This window comes from Zingiber officinale, unplaced genomic scaffold, assembly GCF_018446385.1.
Source record: "Zingiber officinale cultivar Zhangliang unplaced genomic scaffold, Zo_v1.1 ctg61, whole genome shotgun sequence".
In the NCBI taxonomy this organism is placed as follows: domain Eukaryota; kingdom Viridiplantae; phylum Streptophyta; class Magnoliopsida; order Zingiberales; family Zingiberaceae; genus Zingiber; species Zingiber officinale.
The window spans coordinates 219,311-229,414 of NW_024589959.1; the positions used below are offsets into that span (position 1 = coordinate 219,311).

The 10,104-nt window shown below is 37.3% G+C and overlaps 1 protein-coding gene across 4 annotated transcripts; it reads right to left on the reverse strand.

Annotated features, from left to right (window-relative positions):
* Window positions 1-25: 25 nt before the first annotated feature.
* Window positions 26-9,010, reverse strand: LOC122037535 (kinesin-like protein KIN-14N). Of its 4 annotated transcripts, XR_006127661.1 has the most exons (18): window positions 8,464-9,010; window positions 6,311-6,403; window positions 6,087-6,236; window positions 5,863-6,012; window positions 5,639-5,788; window positions 5,346-5,564; window positions 5,197-5,271; window positions 4,945-5,091; window positions 4,741-4,870; window positions 4,538-4,647; window positions 4,275-4,436; window positions 3,971-4,179; window positions 3,803-3,884; window positions 3,621-3,725; window positions 3,432-3,536; window positions 3,167-3,342; window positions 852-1,117; window positions 26-658 (listed from the first exon to the last, which is right to left on the reverse strand). XR_006127661.1 is itself a non-coding variant. In XM_042597042.1 (17 exons), exons 1-17 carry the CDS (start codon window positions 8,521-8,523, stop codon window positions 1,111-1,113), a joined length of 2,130 nt encoding a protein of 709 aa, XP_042452976.1. In that variant the 5' UTR covers window positions 8,524-9,010; the 3' UTR covers window positions 26-1,110. The 4 variants fall into 4 exon arrangements, 1 of the variants encoding a protein (XP_042452976.1); XR_006127663.1 differs by lacking the exon at window positions 5,639-5,788; XR_006127662.1 differs by lacking the exon at window positions 5,863-6,012 and having other exon boundaries at window positions 8,464-9,009.
* Between the last annotated feature and the right edge of the window lie 1,094 nt (window positions 9,011-10,104).

A 10,104-nucleotide genomic window follows, 5' to 3' on the forward strand; every position in this document is an offset into this window, starting at 1 on the left:
CTAAATCTTAAAATGGCAATCAAGATAGTGGTCAAGATATACAGGATTTATATTGGCAATAGTTTATACAAATAGACAGCAATTGATGAGGAAATGAAGCATGAACTTAGCCACCAAGAGCACTAAACAGGTATGCAGTTCAACTGGATACTGTGTTTTGGCATCAAGCATATATGCCAAGTATATTAAGACACGTGTAACAAACTTCCTCAAAGTAGGTAAGGACCTAAAATTTTGACAAATTCGACATAATAGATAATGATGTTTTCCTTATCTACTTGGAGAAATTAACTCAGACCTTGTGTTTATGACTCCCTTTACATTTGCAACTGGAAGATATTCATCAGAGGTCTTTATGACTCCCTTTACATTTGCAACTGGAAGATATTCATCACCGGTGGGAATATCTGACCAATGGAAGTGAACCCTTCACCACCTCCTCCACTGCCGCCGCCAAGCCCACCAACACTAGAAAGGATAGATGAATCACCCAGGGTTAAGGAGTGCAGAAATAGAAGAATAGTACCACCAGAGCCACCACCAGGCCCTGCATCTAACAAGCCATTGCTGATGGTAGCTTCTTTGAAATCCTCCCCATCTGCTTCAACTGAGCCTTCGACTGAGAAGCTGACTAGGGCATGCTCCATTGAACCCATAACTGAAGTGGTCGTCATGATAGGAACAGCATTCCAGAACAAGATATCAGCAGTTTTACAAAGATAGTTTCAAAAAAAAATAAACACATGAATAAACACAAACTAATTTTGTGAAATTGATTCATAGACATAATAGAATAGACAACAACTGAGTAGATATTTTTTTCCTATGAATCAGAATCCATTCTCCCTTACCTCTTTTACCTAAATGCTCTAGCAATAAACAAAGCAGAAAGTTGATCACAGGCAAGACATACGTACGATACCACCACCAGAAGTTCCATACGGTAGACTATCATTTCCACTACCACTACCAAGTTCACAAGGAAAATCAGCATTTCCATCGGCAATGCCACCCTTCACAACAATATCTTTAAAATGGCCATCTCCTCCCTTTCCACCATGCCCACCACCAACACCATTCTCTAATATATTTCCATGTCCAACACCACCTTTACAGCCTGCACATAAGCAAAAAAATGCATCTAGCTGAATTGATCATGTTACATACAAGTCCCACACTTTATGGAATTGAAAAAAAAAGTTGAGGTAAAAAAAACTAAGCCATCAGATCCAATACAGAATATATAAATTTGTGTGAATGAATGCCCTTTTAACACTTATAGATATGATGATGCAGGAATAATCATTTTAAGACCAAATTTTGTAACCTATAGCCAGAAATAATAAATTCTTCCAAACTGAAAAATATCCCAAGTGAGAAACCTCACAATTTAAGCTTTCCATCAAATTATGAAGACAAAAGAATGAAGAAATAACCAAAAGATCAAAGGTCGATAGTTCTACTGGAAGTGACTTGAAGAACAGCCCTTTACAATGCTGGCGGGTGTACTTTATATAGTAATTAATTCAGCAATTATGCCACTTCCATGTAGGACTATGGAATGGTAGTGAAGGATTTAATTAGGCAGCCTACAAGTGCAGAATAAGCAATTATGCCACTTCCTCATTATAATCGTGTTGTAGGCATCCATAACCATGTGGCCAACAAAGTTTCTCTTTTTGTTCCTTGGAATTCTTGTATAGCAAGAAGCTGACTTGGTGAATATGATTTGAACAAATTTGACTCTTGGAGGAAAGAGTTGTCTTAAAAGCTATCCATCGCAACTGCAATTGCCAAACTAGTCACACAGGCTATTAGAAACAACAACCCTATGGAAACTCAACACCTCTGTTCTTGGTTTCTTTGTCATCCAAAATGATCATGACCGTGATGACAATGAGGTTATGCTGCCACATTGTGGAAGGACGTGGAGAGGTCAAGCAACATAAGATGCATTCTATGACCAGCACGTGAGAGCAAGGTGAGCACCTCATCATCATCATGCCAATGAAGCTTTTCAAAGAAATCATCATCACAGTTATTGTGGGAGTAAAGAGTGTCGAGATTCTCATAGAAAAAGCAATCCATGTCCAAGAGTGGCAGCGGGTTAATGCCTCTTCAAAGTGGTGATCATGATGAACATTTTCAAGTAATTCATACAGATAATAGTCAATCAATCAGTTTCAAAAGATGGCATAGTCAACCATCAGAAATTGTTGAATTGAGATGGGACCTTTTTGATCTAGGGAAGAGAAAGACGCAGAGAATGAAGTCCTTTCTGACCCTTCTCTCCTACAACTGTCTTACAAGATAATGTAGCTACAAATTAAGAGGTTGCAACATGCAAGAAAGGAAAAGAGATAGGGGGTCGATTCTTAGTAAGGGAGTGAAGAACAAGAAGAATTTCATAAAGATCATGCAGATATTTAAAGACTTACCTAATACTGATAGAAGGGGGTAAATTGGAATGATTTGTAAATTCTAGGGTTGAAATGAAAGAATTGAAGCTGATGCAAAATGAAATTTTCCAACAAGAATAAAATTTGCAACAAAGACATACAAAAAGTATATTTAAGACATCCAATAAACAGAGGGATAATCACCACTAAACAGACATTAAGTATAATAAAAAAACAATGAATTTTAACATAATGGATAACTAAAGAGGGATAGTACATAAGTATTTCCTATGTCCTTGGAACTAAGCACGCTGCATGCATGATTGTGCCCCTACAATTGCTATCGCTATAAACCTTGGGCTTGTTCCCCATCTCAGTTCCTTACAGAGCAGTATAATAGATAATGAGAGTAGAAGCTGCTAATTGCATCAGACCTTAACTTCTAGTAGAAACTCATATTAGTCCGCCCTAGGCACAATTTTGATTTGGACATTTGGACTAACTGCAGGCCTTTAACATGTGTTGATTAATTTCTAACTTCCTAGGCAAATGTCAGGTTGGTGGATTCTGTCGACTGATATGATTTGAATTAAAAAGTCTTATTTGATGCAGATAAGCCACTTAAGAACTTCAATCAACTGATTGGTCATGACGGACCAAAAATTGCAAAAGACATTGGATTCACACAACAAAATCAAGTATTTCCACACTTACCTGTTCACCGTCAAGTATTCACACAACAAAATCAAGTGAATTCAGGGTATTACCCATGTCTCCGTCGTGAGTCAAACTTTGGTGTCGGGGTTTGGTGTCGCGGAATTCCAAGCTCGCATGAATGAACTTGGTTTGCAAATCTGAGTGAATTTAGGGATTCTCCAAAAAAAGTTGCCTCTGGCGATATATTGACAAACATTAAAGTCTTCGAATCCCCCCCGAGATAAGGCTACCATTAAGACAAAATTAATTATAAGATTGAATTTTCAATTTATCTCATTGAATGAAGAGAGTTAATATGTCTATGCACTAGTTTACCTGTAGAAGATGTGTTAACTTTGAATTCCTAAAAGGAACATGATCTTTTTTTTGTCGAATTGAAAGGATCACATCGCTTAATACCGACAAACTTTTGTTGGTGGCCTGCATTAAAAACAGCAAAATGAACTAGTCAGTGTGAAGCTAGAATTCATATTATGAAGGATTGAGAAAATGTAAACATTCCACCTGTGTTTCCTTCAGGCGATCACCGATAACACCACTTTGGGCAAGGCGCTCACTTCTGGCAAGATCAATTAAGTTCAGTACCCCTTCAACCTGATGTTGTGTTCTCTGAGGTAAATGTTATATTAGCATTCCATCTATGAAAATTATGTACTAGTTTGGAAGCAAAAATGAGAAGTTCTCACCTCATTAACGCCAACAATCTTCAAAGTGAAGATAAAATGGCTTCTTGACGATTGCTCATTTAATAGGGTCTTACCAACAGACCTAGTGCAAAATAAAAGATAAGAGTTTCTCAAAGTCAAGCTTAAAATGCACTTAGATATAAAAGGAAAATGGGCATCTCATTTTACCTATTCAATGAAGCTCGTTGAAGGAGTAATGAGACTTGCTCTTTGTTGCAAACATCTATTACGATGAGATTAGTCACAAATGCATTACCATCGGCATCATGTTTGATTAAGTATTGTTTGCTAACACGAGCACTTGCTTCCAAGCTAGTAGGATTGTCGGGTGATAATAAATCACGAATGGTATCATTATATATTTCTAGCATGGATGCCTGAAAAGAAAATTAACGAATTAAGATTACCAAAAAAAATGTCACAAAGAATGAAGGATAAGCAAAGCTTCGAGAAACAGTGTAAAATCACATACCTGCATTTTGTATTTTGAACCTTGAGATTGTAGAAATTGAATAGTTTCGAAAATTTGCTCAAATGATCTAGGAATAACTCCTTTCCGTTCAGGGCATTCAACATTGCCCATCATTGTGTAAGTTTTCCCAGACCCAGATTGACCATATGCAAATATGCAAACCTACAAAGAAAAAAATAGAGCAAAATTAAGATATTGTTGTCTTACTTTACTGTTAAAAAAATTATAGTTTAGAAAACAATAATAAGAGTATTAACAAACACCTTATAGCCATCAAGCGCACTCTGAATTAACTGAGATATTTCTTCAAAAACATCTCCTTGAGAAGCTTCATGGCCGAATACTTTATCAAAAGCAAAATGGTATGACTGGGCTGTTTATATTGCATTAGTAAACATTATAATTTATATTACAAATAATTGAGTAGATGTGGTAAAACAAAAATAAAGATATTATGGAGGCATACCATTATTTGTCAAGTTAATCTCATGGCCAAAAGGATCAATGAATGGTAGAGAAGAAACCGATTCACTTGTGCTTCCTTCATATGACAGAGGACGAACTCTACAGAACACACGAATGTTCCCTTTAAGTTCCTGCAGAAAAGAAGCTTAGCACCACAAGAACTTTAAAATGTTTATGTTAAAGAAACATCAATACCAATACTTACCAATACTGTGTTATGCAGCTTTTTTCGAATCCTCTCTAATTCCACTATCTGAAGCTTTGCATCTGCAAGATGGCCTTGTAAATCAGTAACTTGTTTCTTCTTCTCTTCATAATTCTTCACAACTTCAGCAGTTGTCAAGTCGGCTCTCTAGCATAACGAAAATGTCACAAATGGGTTATGTTTTACAACACTAATGGTACACACGATTAGACTTTTATAATGAAATAATGAATTGCAAAATTGCATTAATACCTTCAGTTTCTCATTGGAAAACGCAAGTAGTTGCCGCAAAAGTTTTATTTCTCCACTTTGGGAAGAGCATGTCTCCTGTTAATGATACAAAAAAATTGATCATAACTCCTGAGAATAACGAAACAAGAATGTTAGGTAGGAGAACAAACCTCGAGAGCAGCAACCTTTGTAGTTAGTATTGCCAAACTCTGCACATGTGCTAAAATTTCATTGCAATCATCTTGATGCAAGTCCTCCTCAGTTAGTATTGCCAAACTCTGCTCATGTGCTAAAATTTCATTGCAATCATCTTGATGCAAGTCCTCCTTGTTTAAGAGTTTTATTTCTCCACTTTGGGAAGAAATAGTCTCACTTTGGGAAAAGCATACCTGTGAATGATACAAAAACATTGATCAAAACTCCTAAGAATAACAAAACAAGGATGTTAGGTAGGAGAACAAACCTCAGGAGGAGCAACCTCTACTAGTAATTTTTTCAAATTCTTCACATGTGCGAAATATTCATTGCAATTTACTTGATGTGAGTCCTCCTTGTTTAAGAGTTTTATTTCTTCACTTTGGGAAGAAATAGTCTCACTTTGGGAAAAGCATACCTGTGAATGATACAAACAAATTAATCATAACTCCTAAGAATAACAAAATAAGGATGTTAGGTAGGAGAACAAACCTCAGGAGGAGCAACCTCTACTAGTATTTTTTTCAAACTCTGCACATGTGCTAAAATTTCATTGCAATCATCTTGATGCAAGTCCTCCTTGTTTAAGAGTTTTATTTCTCCACTTTGGGAAGAAATAGTCTCACTTTGGGAAAAGCATACCTGTGAATGATACAAAAACATTGATCAAAACTCCTAAGAATAACAAAACAAGGATGTTAGGTAGGAGAACAAACCTCAGGAGGAGCAACCTCTACTAGTATTTTTTTCAAATTCTTCACATGTGCGAAATATTCATTGCAATTTACTTGATGTGAGTCCTCCTTGTTTAAGAGTTTTATTTCTTCACTTTGGGAAGAAATAGTCTCACTTTGGGAAAAGCATACCTGTGAATGATACAAACAAATTAATCATAACTCCTAAGAATAACAAAATAAGGATGTTAGGTAGGAGAACAAACCTCAGGAGGAGCAAGCTCTACTAGTATTTTTTTCAAATTCTGCACATGTGCGAAATATTCATTGCAATTTACTTGATGCAATTGCGGAGAAGACTGAGTAGCAAAATTGTTTGAATCAATTAAATGAACCAATAGCTAATATAATGACATCAATATAAAAAACAAGTATAAAAGTTCTACTTGCAATAATTAAACAATGTGCAATAAATCATAAATATTATAGATGAGATTACAAATAACCAAATATTCCATGCACAAAGAGAGAGTTTACAAGAAAAATGGCTTTCATATTATTAGTCTCAATTTACAACATGACTTTCAAGTTCCAAGTAATTTAACTGTCAATTGACCTCTAATGTGTACCAAGGTACATGATATACGACAATGCAAACCTTTTCTTTTCCATTGAATAGATTTTTGGCTGAGAGATCTATTACTTATATAGATTTTTGGCTTAGGCCAATGTCGCCTATAACCATGTATTGTGACAGCGAAGCTAATATGTTTAGAGCATTGAACAAAGTGTACAATGGAAAATCTAGACGTATTAGTACGAGGCATGCATTTATTAGAGAAATGTTAATAATGATGTTGTCTCTATCATGTTTGTTAGAACACATAAGAATTTAACGGATCCATTTACCAAACCTCTAGCAAGAGATTTGGCGAGTTTGACAACATCCAGAATGGGATTGAAACCTCTAATCTAAAGTTATTTAATGATGGGAGCCCAACCTCCTTCTACTACATCCTAGATTGACAGGTTTAACGGGTAAGAATAAGTTATTAAATAATTGTGAGCCCCTGGTTCGTGTGTACCATTACAAGTTCAAGATGCATACTTTGTTACTCTTAAGTGAGTAGGTTGAACTTAGGTTCTTAATGGAATTATCTTAAAAGTGTTTTATTAGGTCAACTAATAAGACTGGAGATAGGTGAGTAGGTTGAACTTAGGTTCTTAATGTTTTATTAGGTTCTTAATGGAATTATCTTAAAAGTGTTTTAATGGAATTATCTTAGAAGTGATACCGCTTCTAACAAAATTTTGGTGTAAAGCTTTTGTAAATGGTTATGAAACTAGGATGAGCACATGGCAAGAAAACGTGCTTAAACTCTCCGTGTGAATCAAAGATTGTCATTGATAGTTCATATGTGTGATAAGTTTAAGGCATGATTGAATATTGATTTAAGCAATGAGCCACCAATCATTTGTCATGGACTTGTTACTTATTTACACTATAAGAGAGTCTAAGATGAAAATTACTTCTTTTGCGTGTGTGATATCAATAAGTGTTAGTTTGGAGTTACATTGCAAACTAAGTGGGGGAATGTTGAAGTTTAGTTTGCATTGTAACCATTAAAAGACATCAAAACAAGTTTGAAAGTTGCGATGTAATGTTGCAGCGTTGGAAGTCAAGCTGCAGCGTTACTAAGGAGCGGCCGATTCGAATGCAGCGTTACAAAGGCTTGCTGATAAACCCTAATTTTTGTCGTGAAATGGGTACGAATAAAATACCGAAATCCCTTTCTACACTAATGCAATATAGGGTAACTTAGATCGTCTGTCTCAAGGAATGCAACGGTAGGATGTTAATCTTAGGATCTTATGTTATTGCTTAGGGTTTTGATATGAAACTCAGAGGTTTGGATTTTGGATTATAAGGCTAAGAAATGAAATAGCAATACATGTATAAAACTAAACCTAATGAACAAAAGACAATACAAGTAATGAGAGCTAAGTCTAAACTAACTACAATTGCAAAAAATAAAAGGTAACATGAAGTAAGGTAAAGTAAAGTAAAACATTTAACGAAACCTAAGGCATTAAAGAAATCTAATCTAACCTAACCTAACATAATTGCATTTAAATGAAGACATAAAACTCAGCAATTGAAAGAGCAATACAAATCAAGAGTAAAGCAAACTAAGATGCATCAAATTGAACCTAACTATTGGAAGAAGCATTTTGTCGAACATCTATAAGCATGAATCAAAATAACATGAGACTCGCAAATCTAAAACATGGGAGAACAGCTTAAGTACGAGCATTCATCAACCAACTAAAAGAAACATCAATTACATCAAATCAACAACCATGCAAGCCAACTTATCAACAATGGGAGAAGAAGCTTTCTGTGGGAAGAGATTGTTGCCTGAAATCTGATGAAGGATCGGCTGATGGCATCAAACGGGCTGCCCGGAATGAAGGCCATTAGCGTAGCAGGATAAAGTGAAAGCCTTCTTCTCTTCTAACCCGAAGAGAAGGGGAAACTGTGGCTGGCTGGATCTGGATCAGATGGAAGACGAATCCTCCTCTTCTAACCCGAAGAGGAGGGCTGCCGATGGAGAGGAAGGGCTGCCGGATCTCTTCGTCTAACCCGAGAAGGAGATGGTAGGCCGGATGGATGAAAATGAACGGTGGATGTGGAAGCTGGTGGTGCGGCAGTGGTGAAGGAGTCAACGAGATCCCGATCGAAGATGATGCGCGGCGTCCGGAAGAAGAAAAATCGCGGGAACTTCTGGGCGTCGGCTGTGGATGAAATGAAGGGGAAGAGAGAGATGAGGCTGAGAGAGATGGCTGGCCGACCGGCGGTGAAGAGGAAGGCCGCCGGCCTTCGTGGTGTGCGGTGGAGAGCAGAGCAGCGTCGGGCGAAGAAGATCGGGAAACAGAGAAGAGTTCCATGCTGCAAAAGGTTGGAACCGCCAACCCAGCGGCCCCCTCATCCCGGCCCCACAAGTATGAGAGGGAGTAAATCACGGTGAATACGGGCCCAGCTATGACATGACGGTCTCAGGGTTTAGCACGGACAGATATTGATGTTATCGCATTTGCTGCCGCAGACCCTCGACCTCTTGACCCATGCTGCAAGAATCCATGTCATAACCAGTTGATCCCGCCCGTGGGGCAACAGAGAAGAGTTCCAGCTCCACTGTGCACTGTGCTTCGTGAGTTTTATTTCCCCTGATCCAATCCGACGGCCCTGATCAATCCAAATCTGATGGAGCGGCTGAGATCAAATCTGAGTGAACGGTCGAGATCAACTGGAATCTGTTGAATGGTCCGGATGGCTAGATCTTAATGAATGTCTCGGATCATCCCAGATCTATATAGATCGACCATAATCCACTAGATCTTGATCAACGGCCCGAATTAATCAGATCGGATCATTTTAATTAATTTCCAGATGGTTAGATCTTAATGAATGGCTCAGATCATCCCAGATCTATACAGATTGACCAGAATCAACTAGATCTTGATCAACGAATTAATCAAATGTGATCCTTTTGATTAATTTACTTCAGATTTGATCTTATGTCTTAGATTTTCTTTATATTAGACTTTTCTTTAACTCAAAGCTTTAGGTTCAAGTTGATCCAATTTAAGTTCAATCCCTAAAAGATAGGATAAAAGTACACAATTATAAATATAAATTCATAAAAATAAGAAGAATTATAACAAAATATATAAGACTACGTTTGGTAGGGTGTAATCTACCTTGTAATGTAATCAGGATTACATTAAGGCTGATTAGTTTGTTTGGTTTAGCTTTAAATTTGTAATGTAATATAATCTCGATTACAAAAGGTAGTGAAGTTTTATAATTTGGATTATAAATCAAATACTATGTAATCCGATTACATTACGAGGTCACTATTTAACTAAAATTTGAATGTCGAATATATCCCTAGTCGTCCGCACGTCGGCGGCCACCCACCCGTCACCAGTCGGCAGCCGCCCGCCCACCCTCCGTCTGCCGCCGCCGCCAGTCATCGGCCGGCGCCGCCGGTCGCTG

Bases quoted from the DNA above. Each gene is read 5' to 3' on its own strand.
- LOC122037535 (XM_042597042.1), bottom strand. From the start codon at position 8,523: ATGGCCTTCATTCCGGGCAGCCCGTTTGATGCCATCAGCCGATCCTTC. The intron at 3,885-3,970 runs GTAAAATGAGAT...ATTTTGCACTAG, and splicing joins CAACGAGCTTCATTGAATAG to GTCTGTTGGTAAGACCCTAT. The intron at 3,537-3,620 runs GTGGAATGTTTA...TTTTTAATGCAG, and splicing joins ATCGCCTGAAGGAAACACAG to GCCACCAACAAAAGTTTGTC.